The sequence below is a fragment of the Lepisma saccharinum genome, chromosome 14 (genome assembly GCF_977018435.1).
Source record: "Lepisma saccharinum chromosome 14, izLepSacc3.1, whole genome shotgun sequence".
NCBI classification, from domain to species: domain Eukaryota; kingdom Metazoa; phylum Arthropoda; class Insecta; order Zygentoma; family Lepismatidae; genus Lepisma; species Lepisma saccharinum.
In genome coordinates this window covers 62,518,066-62,542,957 of record NC_139242.1, presented here as the reverse complement: position 1 = coordinate 62,542,957, position 24,892 = coordinate 62,518,066, and the positions used below count along the sequence as shown (strand labels likewise).

The window sequence follows — 24,892 nt, the reverse complement described above, 5'->3', positions numbered from 1 at the left end:
CTTGCAAGGCTTGCATTTTCCACTGATTCATAGAGTTGAACCATTTGTTAGGTTTCCTCTGATATGGCTAAACATTGATACACTACACAAAATCTTCAAATGTTGTTTACCTTAAACGTCTGCAACATTGGTTTAATTTGGTGATGTCCCATATTATTTAGACATTTTCTACATATTGTTTGATAAATGCACATAAAAAAACACTTACCTGTGTTGACAGACCTCATTGAATAAGTGGTGGTACAGAAAGAAATTACAAATACATTATGTTCTAAAAACAATGATCTTCTGTCAGTTTCTTGTACCGTTCTTAAATCAATGAGGTCTAGCATTTACAAGGCATTTGCGATGTTACCAATTATGTTAATTCTTCCACCATCAAAAAAAATGAAGAAAAAATAATGTACAGCAAATTTCTCTTTTTAAGTGTAACTCTCACTAACACCCAGAATAGTATAGGGTTAAAAATACCAGTTATAAGACCATCACCTATGAATGTATGAATAGGATATCTACACTGTAGCCAGTTCCTTGAAACAAATTTACAAACTGTGTGTGTATATACATATAATGTCTCTTCAACATGTGAGTTGTATGCATGTCAATGTGTAGTGTAAAAAATAGTGTTTTAAATAGTACTTTATTATTAAGAATGTTAAGAGCAAGCAAACATCCATGACATTTGCAGTGGTTAGATTGTATTTATCTCAAATTAAATTTTATGTAATCCTTATGCTAGTCTGAATCTATTTAGTTCACACAAAACTCAGTAAGTGACAAGTACACATATTGCCACATCAGAGATTCCATGATTTTCAGCTGTTAAAAAAATGGTTACCTTCATGGTAATCATTGTTCCACTGATATGGTGTGACAGATACAGAGGTAGAAGAAATAAAATAACATTTCCTCTACATGGACTGTTAAACAAATGTATGGACAGTTCAACAGACACGTTTAATCTTGCTCTAAAGTAATTGTTATCATGCTCTTCAAAATTCTTCTTAATGTTGATCTGAAAAGTTTCTCCCCATCTTGGTTGCAGGGGTCTGATATTATTATTATCCTGGAGGGGATAATGTGGGTAATGCTGTTACTCTGAAAACAATGCATCCAATATTTGATCCTAGTGTCTGTATGTGGTGGGTTGGATTCCACTTTAAACTGTATGTCCAGTCCCAATTAACTCATCTGATCATAAAAGTGGGCTTAAATTAACACTACCAAATGTTTGGCCTTACTCCACGTGTACTTTGATCTAAAATGCATACGTACAACTTCCAAAAAGAAAAAAAACTACCAATCTTAATTTACTTCCTTTCCATTTGACCAGATCTGCACAAAATGAGCCTTTGTGGCAACAGGAAAAAAAAAAGGATTCATTTCTGGGGTTTCCGAAAATCCCCATCGTATTTTGTCATTTCATTTCTCAGTTGATTTATCTGAATATTCATGACTTCTAAGATATCATACTACTTGTTCACTGTGCAAAAGTTTAGCTTTATACATACACTAATCTTTTCATAAAATACTTTGTACCTTTACAAATTTTGTATTTCGGGAACCTGTGAGATCCCATTTGTAAAGCTTCTGTCATTTCTATTTGCCTTCTAAGCATAGTCTGAAGATTGAGAGATTTCGTTTTAGTGCATCCACAGAGATAAAGGAGATTAAGATACTATTTCTTCAGTTGCCATAGAAATTAAGTCCGAGTAACATTTGAATTTGGTGTGTACTGCATACTATTCTATGTTCTGATTGATACAAGCTAATGTAGTCTCTGAAAGAGCAAATGTTACAACATTTGAAAGTATATTTTTAGGTGGATTGGTGACAATTATTTTTCAATGACTTGGCAACTTATCAGGTATTAGTAACGAATGTTTTGAATTTCTATGAGAAAGTGCTGATGAGAGAGTGCCTGCATATATTGATGAGGATGAGGAAGACAATGATGAAAAGTTGTTGATAGTCACAAAGTATGGCAACAAATGGAAAAGGCTGCTTTTAGTGCAACCTCGTGTTGTTGCACACAACATTCTTCAAAATGATCCAGCCCTATCTTGTAGAACAAACCCAAATAATATAGACTATCTGATGGATAAAATATTGAAATATATCAACACAGATCTGCATCAAACATTTTGAACAATTGAGGCAGTTTCTAGTAGATGTGGAAATCCACACTGGAAGACCACATAATGAACTGCCACAAGATTACTTGGCGAAAAATATAGTTCTCAAATTACCGGAGTAGTCTTTCTGGTACAAATTGGAAACAGGCAATGATTTTACTAGTTTACCTCTTCATCTGTTTAAGTGAGCATTACAACATAAAATGAATTATGAAGATTTGAATATGATCGTATTAAGTAACATCACAAGTTCTTTGCATACTGAATGCTTCTGTCTCAAGTTGCTGTCACTACAAGGACTGATTGATTGAGTTGGTTTATTTTACTTCACATTTGTGCCCCTTTTGGCTAATCGCCAAAGATGAGGATGAGTGATGATTGAACACTCACAAAGAACACTCATGCCCAGGCTGGGATTCGAACCCGGGACCTCTGGCATCGTGGCATGCTATGCTAACCACTCTGCCACAGAGGCCGGCTGTCACTACAAGGAGATACTATTATATTTATTATTTTTTTATCATCATTTTATGGGTGGGAATTATTGATTTTGGTTGACTTATTCGATTTGACTGATGTATCCTTGGCACTGTGAGAGCAAGGCAATCACCATCCTTCAGATATATTCTATTTTTCACACATTTGAAAGAAAGCCACGTGACTTTAAAATGACATGTTACAGGTTTCTGAATTGGCACTAGAAAACATCTCCAATGTACACAGAGAATCAGTTTATTGCCAGATTACTGTAGGGACAGACTGGTATCATACATTTGTAAATCCATGCTCAATGTATGGTAGAGCTTGAGTGAAAAATAAGTCATGTGTGCCTTAATTTTAATTCTATTAAATATTGAATTTTAAAAAAAAACAGAGAACTAAAAGAAAGCATGAAACACATCAAAAACTTACGCCTGAGCTTTCAACTCCTTTTCAGGGTCATCATCAAGGAAAAAAATGCAGACACTATTGAATTTCCTCTCAACTTTATTCTTCCTGATGATGACCTTTTGAGAAGGGGTGAAATGCTTGGACTTAAGGGACCTAAGTTTGTGTCCTGTTTTGTGCTATTTAACTCTCTGGCTACAAGCTAAGTCAGATTTTACCACAACTATTAAATATGTCAAAAAATGTTGATACATAAACTAATCTTTTCATAAAATACTTTTTATGCATCCACTCTTGAAATGCAAACAGAAATTGCTATATTATTGCTATCATATCCTTAGCATACACATATTTTTTTAAGGAAATATATGGTTCCAAAGTTTGGAAATACACAATACTTAAAATTTATTTCTGGTCCTCACTAAAACAATGTAATAACAGAGCACAATTTAAAATGCTGTTCCAAGCACACCAGTATTTCTGACTAAATAAAATGTTTATTTTTTCTAAACAAAAATGCAAGTTTATTATATTTCTGAATATATCATAGCTGTTATTGACTACACAACTGTTGAATTTTTTCAAGCTTCTTTATGCTACTTTTTCACCTGTTTTATGTTAATCATGGCAATGAGGATGAATGATGATTAAGTGACAAACGCAAATATACTCCTATACCTAAGCCTCAGCACTCAAACCCAGAACGTTTAGTGGAGAGATTGTGGGTTGAGCACGTGATCGTGTTTTTCACAATTGCAAAAATAACAATTTAGTAAATCATTTGTATGGTTGAATCAAGAAAGCAAGAGGATAACAACTCACAAGATGGAATTTTAAAATAAATAGGTTGGCAATGAAAACAAATGGATCTCACTTTCTTTTCATAAATAATTGCTTGGAATAAAACTTGCCACAAGTTGGAAAGCTTAGACTGTAGATGTGAGGGAGTCTGCACACAACAGACTCGCCCCAGAATGGTGATTTGGATAAAATGAGTTAAGACATGAAAGACACATGTTAGATCTTGAAAGCAAACAGTCACTGACATTTTGCTTTGCTATACTAACTTATAAAAATTTAAAATTAAAGAACGAAAAGTAAAAATTCATCACAGGCTGATTCAATAATACTTTTTAAACAATAAATGATAAAATCAATTTTAAAAATATTTCTCGCATCTAAAATTTTGCAATAAAATACATCAGTGCGTAGAAAGATGTAATGACAATAGTGATGCAGTTGACATGTAGGTAAGACAATATATTTTATAATCGTTAATCTTGGAAAAAAACGTTGAAAAGTTGTGTTACAATCAAGAACCAAAGAGGGGACCAAATTTTGCATCCTTTAAAAAATCCACTGGCCTGGATTTCATAATATAAATTTGCCATATATATTATTAAATACTGGAACAATAGTACTTTGTGAACTGTTATTACACTGAAGCTTTAACAAATACATATATGCAAGATATATTAATATAATATTGCATAGGACCTCATTTTAAGGATACTACAAACTTAACAGATGATATACAAAACGTATGGGAAGGGGGCTAATTTGTGAGGGGTGTGTTTGTGTGGCTATTAATAAAAAAATAAAAGTGGGATTCGTGAAGCGTGCATAAATAAATAATCCTTGAAAAAACATTATTAATGTACATTCACACGAAACACATCCATGCACTAAATACCACTCGGTTAAGAAAAATCAAAGGAACAAGACACTCCCATGCAGACCAACAAAATACACTTGCAAGATGAAAATCAAATTCCAGTAATAACACAAAAGAAAACGTGCATGTGCTGTTCAGGAGTGCAAAGGAAACTTCTATAGGGGAGAACCTAAACCAATTAGTATAAATACAGAACAAGAATAAAGGGGGAAGAACAAAATTATCCCTTACCCATGATTAGAAATTCATTGAAGCGATGCATCATTTTTTCAGTTTTTATGAACAAACAACTGTGGCTAGAAAATCCATTCTCAGATACAGAAGAGGCAGCAAGTCCAATACACTTGGCATTTATTTTTTTGGGAAATTACAGGTCAATCTGAAGACCACAATATACTTGCTATACAGCAGCATTCAACACTATTAGAAAGCAATATCCATGAAAGTCAGTAGCAGTGGTTGTAGGTATATAAACATGCATATAGTTAGTGTCCCAGATTTTTTTCTTTCTTTTCTTTTTTGCAATCACCAAATCAGTGTGTTAGAGAGAATTTGCCTTAGAGAATGCCAGAAGCTATGTGGAAAGGAAGCATTCCTACGCTTTTATTCATCAACTCTTGTTCCTTACCAATTTCGGGGAGCCACTCTCGGACCACCGTCGAGTTATGTTCAAGTCCTTTTCGCAGGCATCTACAACAACACCCCCTACGCTTCTCAGAGCACCACTATTTTGCAGATCGTATTCACTGGGGCAAGAGACTTCACCTTTGCTAGTTCGGTTCTTGAGGGTGTTCCGAAACCCTTCGAAAAAGGTCAACTTTGGCTTAGTAGGACTCGGGCTAGTTTGCTTCTCGGCAGCTCCGGACTTTAAGAAAGACCTTCTGTGCTCTTTGTCATTGGGCAAGGAGGGGCTTTGGGATCCCTGCTTCCCGTAACAGGACGGGCTGCACGAGTTCCTATCGGAAGCGTAAGCAGATTTTTCACAAGGCATGGTACTCGACTTCTGAAGGTTAGGGTGCTTGCGCACCTTCTGTGCTTGGTCCATATGCTTAGAGACAGCGTGTGTCGTGGTTGGCTGAGAAACTGTCTTCCTTAATGAGGGATTCCATACAGAGCTGAAGTCGGGGCTAAGACAGAGAGGGAAGAAGAAGAAACTAAATAAACACACAAACTGAGGAACAAAATCAATTAGCAATAACCAAAACAAAGAAATAGAGCGAGAGCAGAAGCCAGAAATTAAAAAAACAACACCAGAGCATGTACTGCAGAGATTAAAACAAACATCAGCTGAGAAAAATTCTTTCAAAGTTTTCTGGCATTGCTTAAAAACAAACACAAATGTTAGATTAACAGCATGAAGCATTTGCTGCAAAATAAACATAACAAAGTGAAAAATAATCTTTGACTTAACTGGAATGACAACGGCACACTTTCTTGCATAAAAAATTACAACAGCTTCTCTCATTAAAAAAAGAAATGCACAATTTCCTTTGCGTAGTACTAATATTAATTATTATAGCGTAGTATAGGGCTGCTTGGTTATGAATTCTGAGTACAGATATTCAGTATTTAATACATACAATATACAATCATAACAAAAGAGCAAAATATTAACATACTGAAATACCAAAATATTGGGTCCCTGAAGTAAAGGTACCGATTTCAGTAAGTTAATATTTCTAATGGCCAAGAGAGTGAAAGGAACTGGTAAGGAGGTATGTTGACATTTTCTATCCAAAAAATAATATTCTTGATTTTATGATATTCAAAATTTGGTATTTATTATGTACAAACATACACACATACGTACAACACAGTTCAAAGTCTCTTTTTATTATTTTTTCTAAATATACAAACAGTTGAAGACTAGTCCTGGAGTATGATATCGACCGATGTTCAGCTAACACACACTGGCAGAAGCTACGGATAGAATTTCCTAGATGTTCCAAGTAAGTGTTCCTCCATCGCGGCTAACACAAAAAGAAGCCAAAGCTGTTTGAGTAACAAAAACAAAAACAGACAACAAAACTTTCAGTTGGTTTTTCCCTGCCAAGCTTCATTTCCATCCTTACAAACCTCCTGTCAGCCTGCCATGTGCTGGGGGAAAAGCGAGTCATGTTTTTTTCCATACAACACAATCCACGTAACCACACCATGTCAAGGAATACTTACACCTCTTTGCCCTTCTTCTGGTAGTCCAGTGGGTGCTGTATGGCAACCAAGAAGTCGTGTTGCATTTTCATTATGCGATTGATCTGCATGATCCACTCGTCTCTCTCTTCCTTCGAGGATCCTTGGCACACGTATGCCAGGTTGGGTTTCAACGGGTCTTTTGAGCGAATGAGAAACTTACAAGGGTCACCATCATCAGACTTCTCTTCCAGGCACATTTTGTTTAACTGGAAAACAAAGAAAATATCATGTAGCATTACATTCACCTGCAGCAGGATGCAGTACTGCAGTACCGCAGATAAAGTGATCTGTTGTACAGAATAGTCACATTTTATTGAGATAACTTATCAAACTGCATTTCACAACAAATCACACAGCAGCTCAGTTTTTTGGCATATGCACAAACTTGCATAGCAATTGAAAAAAAATATTAAAAATTTCAAAGCGATCGAACAGATGTTACCGATTTCTGTGTGAGGAACTTCTCCTGAATGGTCACCATTTGTAATAGGGTACAGCCTCAGAGACGAACTATGGTTATCAAATGGTCAAGTTGACACTTAAAAACTCTGACTTGGTCTGTAACTTGGTGTATTGGGTTGATGCATAAGTTCGTAGCATTTGTGTTTGGTAAGGCAACACTGCAGTGTTAGGAGTTTGCTTATCGTTTAATGTTCATCAATTGGAGTGGCATTGTTGTGCTTGTGAATACACATTGAATTCTACAGATTTGAAGAATGACAGTGTTATTTATGGGTTAAAGAACAAGTGTCCAGTGGATGGAAAAACAACTTTCCCGAAACATTTGTGCCTTGTACGGGGAAAATGCCAACGGGAAAGCAGGGCAAGAAAATTGTTTTGCCATTACAAAGTGGGCATTTTGGACTTAAGCGTTTCTCCACTTTCAGGAAGACCATCAGGTTTTAATGAAGACAGTTTAAATTATTTAATCCACGTCAGCCGATTCGAGAATTAGCAAATGAGATGTGAACTGTGACCATTCAACCATCGTGTGACATTTGCATTCCATGGGTAAGGTTCAGAATAGTGCACACTTTAAAAAAAAAACAACCAAATCAGCGAGTAGGCCACGAAGACTGCATCAAGTGCTGCGACACGATAATGCACACCCACATTCCGCTAACATGACAAAAGCTGCTGTCCAGGAGCTTCGTTGAATAGTTATTCCACATCCTCCTTACTCCCCCCAATCTTGCATCCTAGGATTGCTGCCTTGTCAGCAATCTTCAAGGAAGTTCCTTTGGTGATGAAAATGTTCTTCAAACTTGGCTTGACGATGCTTTTAACTCTGAATCAGCTGATTTCTTCAGACGTTGAATTGAGAAACTGGCCCAGCGTTGGTAGACAGTCATAGACAATGAAGGGAAATATATTACTAGAGGCACATGTTTTTGGTAAATAAAAAAGCAAAATTTCGGTACAAAAACGGAGTCAATTTCGGGTTCAAAAGCGGTAAATAATATAAAATATCGGTGTTATAGCGGTGAAAAAATGGATGAAAAGTGGTATATAAAAAGACATATTGGTTTTAAAATTGTGAATATAATCCTAAATTTGATTTAAAAACTACATTTATTCCACAGAATTAACATTTCACTTCTAATAGCACATTTATGTAGTTATCAGAGTATTAAGTTTATTTCTGTGTAAAGGAGTCCATTTTTGCTGCTCCAATATTAACAGCAGAAATAATCATTTTTCCGGGAATTGCATAACTCTCAGGATAATTCAGACCTCAGAAGGTGTCGCGTTGGTGAATAAACCCTGAATTTCGTGTTTAAGAGTTACTTTTGCTTTTTGCAGTTCATTTCGCCTTATTTCGTGACAAAATATGGTCACAAAATGCATCTCACACCTTTCAAAAACATAAAAAATTAACACTACAATGTGTTTTTTCAATTTTCGTTTTTTCGTCAAAAACGAAATATGCATGCCCCTATATATTACTGATTAATTTATGTTTTTTGTTTTCATCTCAAATTAGTATAAAATAAAAATACTTTTGCCACAGTGAAAAAAATGCTACAAACTTATGAATTAACCCAATATAATAGTTGGGCAAGTTATTTTGGTTCTTTCACTATTCACCACTGAAACATGTTCACAATTTGTGACCATGGCATATATGCTACAACTGTTCCAATTAATGCAAACCAAACTTGTACTGAGTAAAATTTTTACATTCTCCTAATGTAAAATATTGCTGTTGAAGGATGCAAGAATAGTTTGGTTTGGTTTGATTTGGTGTTTTAAGTCCACTTTATGCACAGTAAGGCTAATCGGGACTGGACCTACAGTTTAAAGTGGGATCCGAACCACTTGTGCCTCCACCGGGTATCGAACCCGGGACCCCTTGATTACAAGGCAATGACGCTACCACTGCGCCATGGGGGAGGCCCCCCTGCAAGAATAGTGAATCATACATAAAACCATAATAAAAAATTAACCCTAAATGTCTGATCAGGACAATTGCAAATTTGCAACTTTGGGGCTGTGTCTCAATTAATGTTTGCACTTCAAGTTTCATTACTAATTTTATCATTGGCATAGTCATATGGCAGAGGAGGGATAGACTTTTACATATGTTTCTAAATGGATTTTTAACTTTGTCACAGTTTCTCTTGTTGAAACAGAAACTTTGCAACTAGATGATCACTTATTCAGTGCAAACATGACATGTGCACTTAGTTTACTTTTCTAAGCAAACACTGAGGGGAGGGACTAAAAAGGGGGGAGAGGAGCAAAGTTATGGGGAGGAAAATATTTAAATTTTTGGGAGAGGTTTTGCAGAAGTGGGAAAGCACATGTGAATGCTTCTAGCCTCCTTTGTTTGAGGTCAAGGAGTGAAAAGACCAATACATACCAGTATATTTCTTTCTCCAGAAAGTAATAACAATAAGTGCATATGTTCTTTGTATATGTTGGTACCATTTCCAACCCTAAAGTTGCAGTGGTGTCTCAGGAGAATAGGGGCAAACTTAATTTTTACTGGAAAAATGTTCCTTTTAATCTTCCTTCTAATTACAAACACACATGTGTTTTTCATTAGCATGATATTACAGTCAGATCTATACTGAACTGAACGAGGTATCATTTGTGACAGCTATCATGAATTTCGTAGATAAAATAACGATATTTAGAGCTGACAACAACGTTCATTGTGTTGATACTAAGACCAAGGAAAACAACCCATTATCTCATGGTTAAATCTTAAATCACAAAGAAAGATAAAACCATATGGTAGCTCATGAGACATTTCAGCTCAAAGTTGTATCTTTAGATACAAATTTTAAAAGAAACCACAAAAAATACTTTCTACTAGAACACTTTTCACACCAACTGCACAGAGGAAGATGAGATGCACCTCAATGGCTCAACATTTCACAGAAAATGAGTGTTGTATACATGAAAAGATGGAAAAATAATACAACAATGGCAAGCTAAAACACAAAAATGCTTTGTTTGCTTTTATTTGTTATTTAATTCTACTCATACAAAATAGTTCTAGTCAGTAGATGTCCGGTACAACTTTGTTAGTATAAGGCATGCCAAAATGAAAATGAGACCTTTGCTGTAGCGGCGTTGTATCTAAACGAAGAAGGTAAATATGTTTGCTGATAGATGGTGCGGTGTTTGTCCCAGTTTAAAAAGGTGTACCGAACGGCTTCGCCTGCTGTTTCCTCAGTTGGCGAGAGTTGTTTTGCACGGACAGGTGCATTATGGATTCCTCCAGATCAGCGCAGAGAGCTGTGATCCAATTGCTTCACCCAGAAGGCGAACATGCTTCACAAATTTATTGCAGGATGAAGAAGGACCTCTACTCATCGACTGGCTGGAAAGGAGTGAAACAGTGAACTCTGAACGGTACTGCAACACGTTGTTGAGGCTTAAACATGGCATCAAAAACAAGTGCAGAGGTAAGCTCACGAAGGGAATAGTGCTGCTCCAGGACAACGCTAGGCCACATGTGGCCAAGAAGACCCTCGACCTGCTGAGAACATTTGAATGGGAAGTCCTCACACATCCTCCATACAGACCCAATATTACCCCATGTGACTTCCATATGTTCGGCCCCTTAAAACTATCACTGAAAGATCAACGGTTCACCTGCGACGAGGAAGTGCAGAGCACTGTGGAAAACTGGATCTGAAAGCAACCCAGGAGTTTCTACACTGAAGCCATCCACTCCCTTCCTATGTGCTGGGATCAGTGCATCAATATCAATGGCAATTATGTGTAGGTATCATGTTACACATTAACTGTAATTCACATATTATGTAATGCAAATATTCTGTAATATAATATTCTTTAGATATAATCGTAGTCTCCTTTTCTTTTGGGCATACCTTATACACTCGCTGTTTCAGATTCACCGTACCAATGTACATCAGTTTAATTTAAAATCTAGAAAATATGGCAGCTCCTATATAGCATTGCATTAAAAATGAATTGCAAAAGTCCTGTTTCACTTATCCTGTACAATCACAATTCCACAATTACCATAATTGAACTGTATTTCAACATACCTGAAAGTGAGCTTTGTAAATGTATACAGGATTAGTGAACTGTGTTTTCTTGCCCACAGCTTCACTAAATATAATGCTTTGCTCAAACAGGAACACCTGAAGATCTTTCCCTTTGAAATTGACAGCTGAAGATCCTTCACAACACACGAGCGTCCCGTTCAGCAACAATTGGCCTTGTGCTGTTATTTTACCCTGAAAAATCAATTGTATCTAAGTTAACAGAAGCATAAATAAGGAGATTAGAAACATTATTAGTTCAAGATAAATCAATACCAACTTTTTATTTGAAGTAGTGAAGTGCCAACATAAAAATTTAAAGATACAGACAACTGGTCCAATAGATAACCAAACACTTAGTGCAGAAATATCTTATGCAATTTAGCTTGAATCACAGAAAATTTATTTTCCTTTAAAATTAATGTTAATTAGTCTTCAGATTCACACTCTGTGCAAAATGTACAAAATATCTTCCATCTGCTCAATCACTTAATGACGAAGATAAACACAGCATATTATTTTGAAAATCAATTTCACTTAGGTTGACGCACTTGACTGACAGATTACGAACCAGGGTAAGAAGCTCTGATGCAGCTTATAAAAACAACCATAAAGCAATTGATAAAATATCCCAAAAGACTATGCAAAAAACATCATCAATATTAATAATAGAAAGATCAGCAAAATCTATTTTGAAACTGAGCTCCATGTCAAAATACATTAAATACATTAAATCGTCAACATAAAAGTACACTTATTGGAGCAGTCTAAAAAGATTTAACACTACAAAATATTTGTCATTTTTTAAAGAAATATTTGCTTGGTTTCTACATTCTACAATTATTGTAAAATTATGTTATGTTTTTTGGTGTATTAAAATATCTCCCTCCAATCTTGCATAAAAAAAAACACAATGCACATGGGTGAGAAGGGTCAGGTAGTCAATATAAATTGATAGGGTGACAAATTTATGGTAAATAAAAACTGAGGAGAGTGGTAAATAAAATGTTAGATCAGCGGTATATACCAGCGGTGGAAAAAAAAACAGACTAATCTTATCGCTGCTACAGCTAGCAAGTTCAATGAAACTGGAAGTTGAGTAGACATTCGGGGGAAGAAAGGAATGCAGCTTGACAGGGAGCAAAGTATTCGAACTGAGATTACGTGCATGGGAAATCCCAATTTGCAGCGTCTTCCTGATTTGATCGAAGATAAAACGTTCTTCAGCTGCAAGTGGTAGGAAACTTTAGGCAAACGTTTCGTTACAAATCGACAGTTTGAGCGCACAACCTCGATTGCCGGTTTTTGCGTGTTTTCTACTTAATTTGATGATATTTCATGGTTATTTCGCAAAAAAGCATTCATTTCGTGGAAAAGCACACATTTCGCATTACTTCGCGAATAAAACTCATGCATATTTCATCATTGGGGGTGTAGTTACGTGCAGAATGTTCAAAATTGCATATTTTTTTCACATTTCGTGATTTCGCGCATCGTGAAAATGTCCCTATAAATTGATTATGTCAGCGGTGCTTCAACTGTGGTCCAGGATTTAAACTTTTAGTTAATTCTTAGGGGTCCGTGAGTGCGAGTGATCTCTGAAGGGTGGTCCGCGGTCTACAAAAGTTTAAGAACCGCTGGATTATGTAGTAGCAGCAGTAGTTACCATAATAATAATCATGATTATTGTAAATACAAAAAGCTTAATGCATGAAAATAAAAAGTCTCAATATGTCATTGATGGTTTGAAGGGACATATTATGAACCTACAATGCAACCACCTTACAGAAAATTTCTGCATGCAAGTGCTCTCCGATACAGTGAATCAGCTTCAGATACCAATATGAAATGAAATAAAGTCCATTACATAAAACAAACATTCTGTACACATTCCATGTTCAATAAACAAAATATTCAACTTACATCATAGCCTTGCAATCTGCCAACATCCATCATATCATTTGCTGCTTTTGGTACAACATGCATAACTTGCAGGGCCTTTTGCAAACACTCCATCTCTGAGGTGAGATTGGCTCTCTCAGTGTACTTATAGATGTCTCTCAACAGCAACTGGTATTTCATTATTCGCTGGATAGGTTTGATTAGCAGGTCACAGAGTTGCAGTTTGTGCCCCAGCTTTTGACGCAATTCCTGAAAAATAAGGGGAATAATGTCAAGTGTAAACATTTAGATGCAAGGTAAGATGCAGATATACACACAACAAGAAAAAGACATGACATGGATGGCTTTCATCAGAAAACAATTATTTTTAGTTTTGTAAAGAGATAATCATAAAATCTATTTCTCTCTATAAATTTGTTGAAAAAATTATGAAAATTTTGCACAATTTTCAGAATATTTAGAATCTTCACAAGTGTTGTGTGGCATTGTGGGAAACTAAAACTCCAAAAAATATTGGCTAGTACTAGTAAATTCGAACCGATACTTTCCAATACCGATACCACTTTTATCGACTGATAGCTCTAATTAAATCAAACATGTGTACGACATCAGTATTTTCTGACTAAAGTGTTGCGTAGCATTTCAAAGGATTTAAAAGGAAGACACTGAACAATCAAAATAGTGAATTAATGATAGTATTTAAATGTATTGGAAAAACATTGGTGGATAAAATCTTGACAACTACAACTAGCAACAAAGTGTCTACTAAAATAAAGTAAACTGTTGGTTATTTCGGAACGTTAATAAATTTTACCAACATATTTGAAGTCAGTCACTCAACAGTTTGCTGTGCATAAGTGCTATTGAAAAAAAAAATCTTTTTAAAAATAAAATCCTTACATGAAGAAACAGGTGGCCGGAAATGGTTACACAATACCAAACTGCATAACCTATATTAATCTCCAAGCATTAAATCAAGACTCCACTGGGAAAGATATGTGGCACACACGGGAAAGGAAAGAGAACTTTACAGACTCCTAACTGGAAAACCTGATGGTAAGTGACCTACAGTGGGTCCAAGATAAAAATGGAAGGACAGTGTTGAGGTAGACCTGAAGGAAATTAGCAAGAATTATCAAGACTAGATTGAAGACTTGTGGTGTAGGCAATGGATTCAGGTTCAGGAATATCAGTGGGAGAACATTTTATGTGCAATTTGATAATTTAAATATATAATTATCAATAATGATTTGCAGTCTTACTTCTCCCCATCAAAATTATTTGTTTAAGTATACATGGACATCCTAGTATTACCCAACTTCCTGAATTTTCCACAAATTTTGATCTATGCCACATTGTGAGTTTTGGTAAACACACTGGCATGGACGTCCGCAGGATTATTTTCAGGGAGGGGCAAGGAAGGTATTTTTTCCAAGGGGGGGGGGGGGCAAACAAGGCACATTTACTCCAAAAATAATGTTGTTCCCTAATAAAACATTGCTTAAATTTGAATTTATGATGTTCATGCAATAATTAACACATATTATTGTGGCTAAAATGAAATTATATGTGTGAAATACATAATTTTTAGTTGACTCATTTTCCATGGGGGTGCCCCCTTGCCCCCCCCCCCCTTCCGGACGCCCATGCACACTGGGATTCTTAAAACCTATAAACTCAGCATTTAGCATCTCTAACCTTGGCTTCTTCAGAGGCCTGTAGCAAGGTATCTATTTCAAATATCTAAGTAACTTTTTAATACAAATTCCGCTCATGGAACAATGCACAATGATATTAAGAACTAATAAAATTCCTCTTGTATTTAATTTCCAAAGAAAAGAGAAGTGGTCAGGACTTCCATAGGGACTGGACCCTCTTTTTAAATATAAAGTACAATATGGCCATAAGCCACTAAAATTAGATTTAAAAGCATAGGTTGATACTCACCTCAAAGTATGTATCGATGTACTCGGAAACAATGTATTCAGAAACAGGCTTGTTTTTACAATAAACGACGTACATATGGAGCTTCCGTTCGTACTTTTTGAATAATTCGCCTAAACCTTCAGGATGTTCTATACACTGCTCCAATGCTTTCAAAAATATGCTGAAAAAAATTGAATTAATTAGCATAAAATTACATACTCGTGATCAATGAATTTTATAATTTATAAAGGAAATATTTATTTGTTGAGACACATGGTGGTCTAGTTGGTACGGTGTTTGACTGCCATGTGGGAGACCTGGGTTCAATTCCTGGGGCAGACGATTTAAGATCAGAATTTATCCAGCCTTGTCTCCACATAGCTCTGGGGCTCACCCAGCCTCAAATCATTTGGTACCTGGGAGAAATCCTAGGTGGGGGGGTAAAGGCAGCTGGAGCATGGTGCTGATCACATCACCTCCAAAATGGCCCAAGATCAAGAATGTGTGGGGACCTACCCCACATCTCATAAATGTGCCTTCATGTCATGGTACTATATGCATGGGGAATGTTACATTTTTTTTTTTTTTACCTTATTTGTTGTCCAAGTTCCATTACAATCTTTCAATTTCTATTTCTATCAAAGGGTATTTGAGTGCAAATGCGACTTAGGCTGATACACGCTACATCATCAATTCAAATACTTATTCATTTTCTTCAAAAGTATGTCATCGGAGTTTTTTACTTCTCTTTCATAGCAAGAAACCGAGATCTTTATTCAACTCATATTTTCCCTACTTTACTGAGTTTCTGCAAGTGTTTTACTATTTTGAGATATCATTAGTTGTTGAGTAGCATATTTAAGGGGCCATTGGACTTGAATCCACATCTCAAAATATCCTCACCCCCCCCCCCCCAAATAAAAAAAGAACATTATGATTACTGTAACTTTGATAAATTAATAATCCTTGTTTGGCAAAATCCTGCCTGCATATTATGGCTGTTCTAAGTCACAGCAGTGATGGGACTCAATGTGTTGACTCTCAAAGGGTTGTTGTGTCATGGATTTTAATTTAGTTTAATTTCTGTTATTTATATGTTGTTGATGATTTCGTTTTTTTACAGAACTTTTCTGCCACATTTGGCTAATCTCAACGCTGAGGATGAATAGCAATAAGATGAGATGGTTGAATGGATGAAAAAATGCACAGAGACAAGACAACACATCCCGGCATCAGAGACTTGCTTGCAGTCTTGGATGTACTACTCGTACATGGAAGAGAAATTGACACACTAGTACCTTCACAAAAGGTTACCCCTTTCATCCCGATATTTGAATAAAATACTATAAAATATTAATGTTCTTGTATGAGACCTCAACTTTAGATATCCCACACCATCAATTAATCTTTGTTTATTGTTATACGAGCAATTTATTGAAGACTATACTAATACAGGAGTAGACTATATTTAATGAAATTAAAGAAAATAAACACATTATAAGCAACTAACATTAGTTTCCCCCGGTTCCATTCCTATGTATTTTCATTCCTCACAACAAGATATTACTTTTGGAAATCCAAATAACCTTCTCTTTTGTAAAGTAGGTCAACAGGAACTGATGTAAACAGGAAGTATTTCATCGTCACTCACTAACACTTATTTCCCAATGTTAAAATTTTCTGTCTGTGCCAAAAAGCACATGCTTCATTTCAAGTACATTTCAAGAAGTAAATGTTCTACCAAATGTGTGTGCATACATAAAGAATACAGCCTTCTGTGGCATGTAAATTGAAGTTTATGCCAATATCAAGTTCAATTGCAATTTTAAAGTTTTCCTATAACTGTTATAAACTTATCTTGCAGAGATAAGATTCACCAAATTTCTAAATTTCTAGGCAATAGCTGCTTATATATGAATATAATGGATGAGATTTCAATAGCTAACACATGGCAGGTATACCATAACGGATTTAACAAAAAGATTTCACAAGACTTTTTGTTGACCCAAAATTTGTTTTTCTGATGAGGAGACCCTGATTCCAGCCTTTACTTTGCACCGAGAGGACACGATAGGGAACTATGGTCTTGAAAACCAGAAAGAAAATATAATATTAAGCAGTATTGAAGTTGATGTCATGATCATGTATCATCCAACAAAAAAAAAACAAGCTGGCATACATGTTCTGAAAATGTGTGGAATTCAAAGAATCACTTGACCAAGACAGATGCACAGCGAACATACTTAATTCCAATGCAGAATGATCCATAAGTTGTGCAACTAGAACTTTCAACATCAGTAGCATGGAAACTGTAGATATTTGAAGTTACAGTCTCATTCTTTGACATACACATGTCGCTCTTCCTGACAATACATTACAGCAGTGAGTGTTGAAGTAAGTGGTTACTTAAATCTTCAAACAGGTTCTCGAACTCCAGTCTCACCTGTTACATCACCAGGATCTTCTCAAGTAGTACATTCTCTGGGAAGCTACCATGACTAGCCAAGCCCAGGCACTTGGTGACCCATTGGGTGAGAATGTAGTTTACATAAATCTTCCCACTTCTTCAAAAATAGGCAAATAGCTATCCTGGCCATGCAACATTAGGCACAGCTATGTGGTGTTCCTGCCCATAGGCATAACTTGGCAGGGGCAAGAGGGGTACTTGCCTCCAAAATTTTCAGGTTTATGATAATTTAAAAGTTAATGGTACTTTTATTAACCCCCTGGAACCTGAGGAGCAAAGTAACTTTTACGATTCTGCAAATGTCGTAAATGTAAGTTATTTATCATAATAGTCCTGGATGATACTTTTATGCGTTTGAGAACTTTTTGATTTTGCCCACTCAAAGTTGAGCTCCAAGTTTGATTCTTCACTTACGTAATTATGAAACTATTGATAATATCTAGACAACAGTGAAAGAAAACTACACGAAAATTCACGTCAATGCTCTAGAAGGAATTCTAAGCATATGTAATTTTTCCTATTTTGAAATATCCAAGAGGTTCTTCGAATGGAGAGGAAAATTTGAAAAAAATTCGCCATTCGCATGCCAAAGATCCAGCCGAGCCTTAAGGTGAGGCTCTCCCCTTGCCAGAGCTGCTTATGCAAGTCACCAGACGATCACCCACTCTGAAAATAGAATCTACGTCTGCCACTTAGCAGTGAATTGCCATACTGACTGGACCACTGTGGTTCTTGAACAATAATCATTAAAAAATATAATATGTATGTACGTGCTTGTATCACTATACCTATGACTGAGGCTGAGAACACTTTGAATGTTCACCGATGAATTTCTTTCTTCACTCTTCGGCTTATATTCAATCCCTACTCTTGCTCTTTCATAATTTCATGTTCAACAGTGAAACATGCATAAATGGAAAAGCATTTCTATGCAAAAAAAATTCAAACTCATACGGATTACTTACTCCCTATGAAATTCATAAATGGCTTCCATGTTTCCAAACACCATTTTGTCCTTGCCACTACGCAAGCCTTCGGGCATTTGTATCTCACTGTCAGGATCCCGCATGAATGCTAAGTACCCTTCGACGATTAACTTAAGGTCGCGCACGTAGTCTCTCTCAGTGTCCACCAACTCGATCAACACAAACTCTCTCTTCTTCAATGCGGCCGACTGTTCGCTCTCTTCCGCTCCGGAACTAGATGCGTCACCCTCACTCACAGCCAACAGAGTGTCATCGACACTTGCACTCCCCCCAGCCTCCTCACTAGCACCACTCCCTCCTCCCTCGTCCACCACTTCACTTTCGGCAACGCTGCTCTGCGAAGCCGCACTCTCCGATGCAATCTCGTTCAAGTCTTTTGCATCTCGATTAAGCAGGCTTTGACGTTCTTGGTTACCCGTGTGTTGCTCCTATAAGGAAGAAGAAAATGCACCATTAATTTCAAAGCAGAGTTGCAATTAAAATACAGTTTTATCACCAGTAATATCAGGTACTCCTTTGCGACTGTGGTCAAAATTACCTTATTAGTGAACCTCTCAGCACACAGAATAAACACATACAAGGCAGTCTCCAGAAGAGAATAGTGCAAAAAAGAAAGAATACTGTTAGAAATTATATTATGCGATATAGTTTCATGGTAAAAATGGTTTTGCTACATATGTACTTTCCTGTTTATCATGAACTGACATATAAAAATATGATATTGTATAGAATTTTATTCCAAATGGTACTATTACCAATTGGCTTCATTTCATCCTTTCTATGAAAACAATGAATCTGTATGGTTTGACAAAGAACTTTCTAAATATCTGAGGAGCTGATTAAATGACACTTCATGTTTTATCTCGGTAACAACTCTTCGAGACTGATAACCTTATCCACAATGTACATACATACAAAGTCAAGTAAAAGTTTCAAGACCTTTGTACATATGTGTATACATATGACGATAGCAATTTAGAACAGTTTTCAATAACAACGGTTACAAAAAAATACCTGTCATAATGAAAGAAACAAATCAGAATTTGTATGTGCAATATTTATAATCTGGAGGTGTGGAGAATGTAAAAGTTTTCACGAAACATGAGCTGACAATCCACAATCATCTAATATGGATTTTAACATTACTTCATTATTACATGGGTTCATGTTTGTGTCATCCCGAAAAGATCCACATGAAAATTTATAGGCAAGCCCAAAATGAATATACATTCAATCTTGACATACTAGTATTTGGAATATTTAATTATGTCTCTATTCCTGTTTGTGCCTTCTGATCAAAGACACTGACACGGTGAAAGATTTGAGATACTGCAAAAATAATGTCAAATAAAAATGCATTTGGTTTCACTTGCACCTTGCTTATTATAACAATGCATTTCTCTGGTGCTGCAAAAATTAAGGAATTTTCATGTGCATTCAGTCAACTTTAAGAACATGTAACAAAGACCAGATTATATTCCTACTATGGTACCTATACTTTTTGTTTTATTTTATTTTCTGAACATCTTTATGAAATTATTTAATTTCTGAAGGTAGTTCAAATACCAAATCAGTACAATTAAAGTGCAAAATTAAAGTAAAGAAATAATTTTATGAGTTTATCAATACACTGAAGATAATTTTATAATAGTAAATTATCAATGTACCAATTTGCAGTAGTCAGAACTTTATTATTATTTCCCAAAAAACCCTAATATATTTTAATTTAAAATGCATATCTGTATTAAACAAATACTTTACAGCTGCTACAGCTAAAAATATAACTTGATCTGCTTGCTATATGTCAAATCTTGTCAAACGATGATAATGCAAAATACAATGTAATGATAATATTTCATTATGAAGCAAAACGTACAGTAAAAACCCATGCAAAAATGATATATGTTCACTATCACTGTCAGCGCTGTTATTAATATTATGAGCTAATTATTCCAAACACAAAATGGCTAATAATATTTCATATCTTGTTATTTGATTCATGTGAAAAAAAGGTGATTTGCTCGAAATATATAATACTACATACAACCTTATATATATTGTAGACTTTGAGATAACAACTCATGTTATGTTTTCATGCAACGTCTCAGTGAAAAACAACGAGTACAGCATTACTAAAAGAAAACTAGAATTTGTGAGTTTTATGGCAATCTACCAGCAGCAGACTGTTGTGCATAATGTGAAATCGTACTTCAACTGGATTCAGAAGTAACGAACCACTGAACAAATATACAAAAGTTATTATATAAAGAGCAGTGAAGTACATCTGGTGCTTTGTACACTGGCAGTCAAAAAAAAAAAAAAAGTACATCACTAATAGGCTCCCTGTAGGAGATAATCGGCAAACCAAGCTAATAGTACCTACTGACAAAAAAGATGTGTAAGTGGTCAGCACCCATGCACAACGCAAAAAAATTACACACTACGCCCTACAACTCAAAAGAGAGAACTCAAACAAAAACAATAGTTTAGGCAGTTTCTGCATGCGTACACAAAATCAACTGAAAAAGATTGGAAAAAATATAAAGCAGTATTGTTTTTTCTTAGGCACGGAACACACCAATTGCGCTTTGACGATTTGTTCAATTTCTGCCAAGTCTGCTGTAGTCCCTCCTTCCAGTTCTTTGATGGATAGGCTTGATGACTGAAAGAACAAAGTTACAGTCTAACCACTGCACACTAAATCTAAATTCTCATTTAGCAGACTAGAAGCTTCTTGACTTCAAATCCAATTTTTGCACACATTTACCATACTGTTAACTCTTTTTCTTTAAACTAATTCCCTTTATGGAAGCTAGAAAACAATAATAATAATAGTTCATTACTATAACTGCTATATCTATGCTATTCTTTTTCTGCAAGAACAAACGTTTTCTAGAAGACAGCCTACAACATAGCTAAACTAAAATATTGCTGCACTAGTAGGTCTGTACTGTCCGATCTTCATTTTTTTTTCATAAATTTCTGATCACAAGAAACACTCCTGCAGTATATCTATTATCTTAAAGTACATTAATATTGTTAAAAGCATGCAAATTGTGTAACATACTTCTTAAATACCTCTTAAAATGTTCAAAATCTCTGCAAAATTCTCTCCAATACACACGACCACATGTGGCCAGACATTATTATTATCAAAACATATTTATCTTGAAATTTTCACAATATTTTGTATATTGGCTATAATATAGTCTAACATACACCTAAACAATAATTAGTGTAAAACGATGAATTAATTCTAGCATTTGGGCATTTTTCTTTTCTATTACTCGCCACCTGATTATTCAGATAGTCTGCTAATTAATGATATTCTTGTACATATTTTAAAAATATTTTAGCTTTATTTTTACATTATCAAATTACATCAAAGTTATATATACTACTCAATTTGTTGTTCCTACAATTTAATTTTATTATACATGAAATACGTGAGAATTTACTAAAAATTGATATTTCACAACAAACACCATAATCTTATCCTAAACAGCCACCGTCCCATGTACTTTACTTCAGTTTTCATCCAAATTTTCGAATCTACACAGATTTTTTTAGGGATGAAAAAGTTTCAAACAAGTCAAGTAAAAACCATGGGTAAAATTAGTTTGAACTTGGTTAAAACTGAAGAAACTAGAATATAGATCATGATGATGTAGAGTAGAAACTAGGAAATGGTTGGCCACAATACATCAATGTGATCTTGGAACTAGCTTCATTGCTTTTTAACTTAATTTTATTCATGTTTTTACTTGCATGTCTTGATAGAAAGTTTATCATCTTGAAACAGGATCTAGATACATTCGAAAATTCAAAGGAAAACAGGTAATGTATGTGTTGACTGCTGGCTACATTACAGTCATGAAGAACTGTAATAGGCACAGAGTTCTTAAATACATGCTAACTTGTACTGTTGTAAATTTCTATACGAACTGAAGTTATACATACTCTTTTGCCTTGAAGATTATCTTGGCCCGTGCAATTGGCTGCAGTCATGAGTATTGGTTCGGTGATAGGAGGCATGGGTGGTGGGAGCTCAACCTCTTCCTCCGGCTCCTCATTTGGTTCAGTGTAAGTAGACTTCTGAGCTGGAACAGTCTTGTCTTCCTCCTCTTCAGACTGAGGTTGGATTGACTGCTTGTTACCCATTTCTGAGGAGGGGAACTGGAAAATAAACAAATTCTATAATAGTAATGTTGCTCCTTTAGAAGTTTCTGGATAGTTTTCAGTTTAAAGAATGAGTATCAGCAAATGTTTGAAACTGTTTTTATTTTTGGTCACTTTTTAAATAATTTTTTGGAGATAATCCCATTAATGAAAATGATTGATAATTTGATCAGTGAGCAATAATTTCCTGGCATGGCTTGTAATACATACATACTTTTACTTACATAGAAAATTTATTCTGCTGAGTCTAAGGAAGCTTTCAGACTGAAGCAACATATATCACTTGGAAATAAATCTTCTGAAAAAGTGACAAGTTTCTCAATAGTGTGCATCGTGCTGCTTCAGTCTGTTGGTCGTGCATGCATGGTGAATAGTTTCTTATAAACAGAAGGGGCCGTCCCGCAGAGTGGCATTGTTGCCTAAGGCATTATGATTTGGGCCCCAGCTATGGGATGTGCGCAGGTTCAAGGCTCCTTGGTGAAGCGTAACAACTTTTCTACTGAGATTTCGGCCTGTGTATGGGACCGGGGGCCACCCACCATCATGGAGAAATTGGGGACCTATGAATGAGTAGTGTAACCCAGTCATGAAAACCTACAACAACAACTGGGGGTTTGTTGTGCTGACCACACGTCACCCCATAACTGGTTGGATGGTCTTTCGCCTCGACAGATGGAAGTGAAGCCGGCAGTCAGGTTATTATTAGATAGGAGGGGCCATGTTGCTTGTTACATGTCGCTTGGGTCTGAAAGTGGCCGTAGCTTATGCAGTAAGCACATAAGAGATCTCAATTACTGACATAAAATACTTCCAACACTATATATGCTAACTGTATATTTCCTTTTAAAGGCTTTCATTGAGCGACACTAGCAAACATCAGGCAACATCACAAATTTCTGGACAGAAAATACAAGCAAATGTACACTGGTGCTCTGCCTACTGCTAAGACAAAATCTCCCATTCTCAAAATTTCAGAGCTAAAACATTGCACAACACATATCTTCGATTCTTATCAGAAAATTTGTAGAAGAATGAGAATTCCAATTGAAAGATTTCGTGGAACTTTTCTGCATATCCTATTGGTGATACTTTAACATAAGCAAAGATGTGCTAATCAGAGTGATCATAAAGCAATTAATATGGTTGAGATTCCTACTAGTGAAAAGAGAAGCATGTTGTCCATGTTTGATAGCAAAAAAAAAGCTATCCATTTATAAATATATAAAAATACTGTGACTAGCCTTGTGAACATGAGCACATCTGCAGTTTATTTTAGAGATATTTTGAGAACAGCTATTAATCTCTTTTTCTACTATTGTGTGAATGGTGAGTATTCACATTCTAAATTTCACATGATTACACAAATATTTGGTTCACAATATAATTCCAGAGCAACATATCGGCATTCGTAATAAGATTACATAGCTGTATTTGGGTATAAGAAACTTACAAGTATGTAAAGGATAAATACTACCTACATTTGACATAATAAGCAAACTAGCTAATGCAAATTGTAAATTCTGAAATATCTCTTTTTATTTTGGAGGAAATTAGACTCCGAACTCAATGTTTATATTTACTCACTGGTAATCCTTATAAGCAATCTAAACATGTGACACTGACTTTTTCATGTCAACAACAGATGGCAGCAGTGGGAATTATGAGCCCCAAAGGTGCCCAATTTTAATGTCGATATAATTACAATTGTACATCCATGGAAGCACATGTGTTCTTCACTTACCTTGTACCGCTTATCTGAGCTTGTTTTCTTGAGGGGTGGTCGCCCTTGATCGACAGATGGGGTAGGGGTGGCCTTCTCCAGCTTTCCGTGACTCAACTTCCGAAGAGGTTGTGGGAACCATTTTCTCCTGGAAAGAAATTGCATAATTATTAAATTATTAAGAATAATTATACACATACACACACAATAAAATTCTGTATAAAATCAAACAAACCTAAAGAGATTAAGGAACGTGAAACAGAGATTTCAACCACAACTAAGAAAACCCGATCGGCAA

General features: G+C 35.6%; 1 protein-coding gene across 6 annotated transcripts in view; it reads right to left on the bottom strand.

Moving 5' to 3' along the window:
• trio (trio Rho guanine nucleotide exchange factor) overlaps nucleotides 1-24,892 on the bottom strand; it is an 820,581-nt gene that overhangs the window by 14,336 nt on the left and 781,353 nt on the right. For 4 of the 6 annotated variants that reach the window (XM_083135769.1, XM_083135771.1, XM_083135770.1 and 1 more), the window contains 9 exons: nucleotides 24,616-24,742; nucleotides 22,656-22,871; nucleotides 21,274-21,357; nucleotides 18,675-19,123; nucleotides 15,264-15,423; nucleotides 13,338-13,565; nucleotides 11,418-11,609; nucleotides 6,871-7,097; nucleotides 5,327-5,825 (listed from right to left, as the gene is read on the bottom strand). In XM_083135769.1, coding sequence (XP_082991895.1) covers nucleotides 5,327-5,825; nucleotides 6,871-7,097; nucleotides 11,418-11,609; nucleotides 13,338-13,565; nucleotides 15,264-15,423; nucleotides 18,675-19,123; nucleotides 21,274-21,357; nucleotides 22,656-22,871; nucleotides 24,616-24,742 — 2,182 coding nt within the window. The remainder of the gene's footprint in view (nucleotides 1-5,326; nucleotides 5,826-6,870; nucleotides 7,098-11,417; nucleotides 11,610-13,337; nucleotides 13,566-15,263; nucleotides 15,424-18,674; nucleotides 19,124-21,273; nucleotides 21,358-22,655; nucleotides 22,872-24,615; nucleotides 24,743-24,892) is intronic. The other 2 variants (XM_083135773.1, XM_083135774.1) reach the window with 2 other exon arrangements.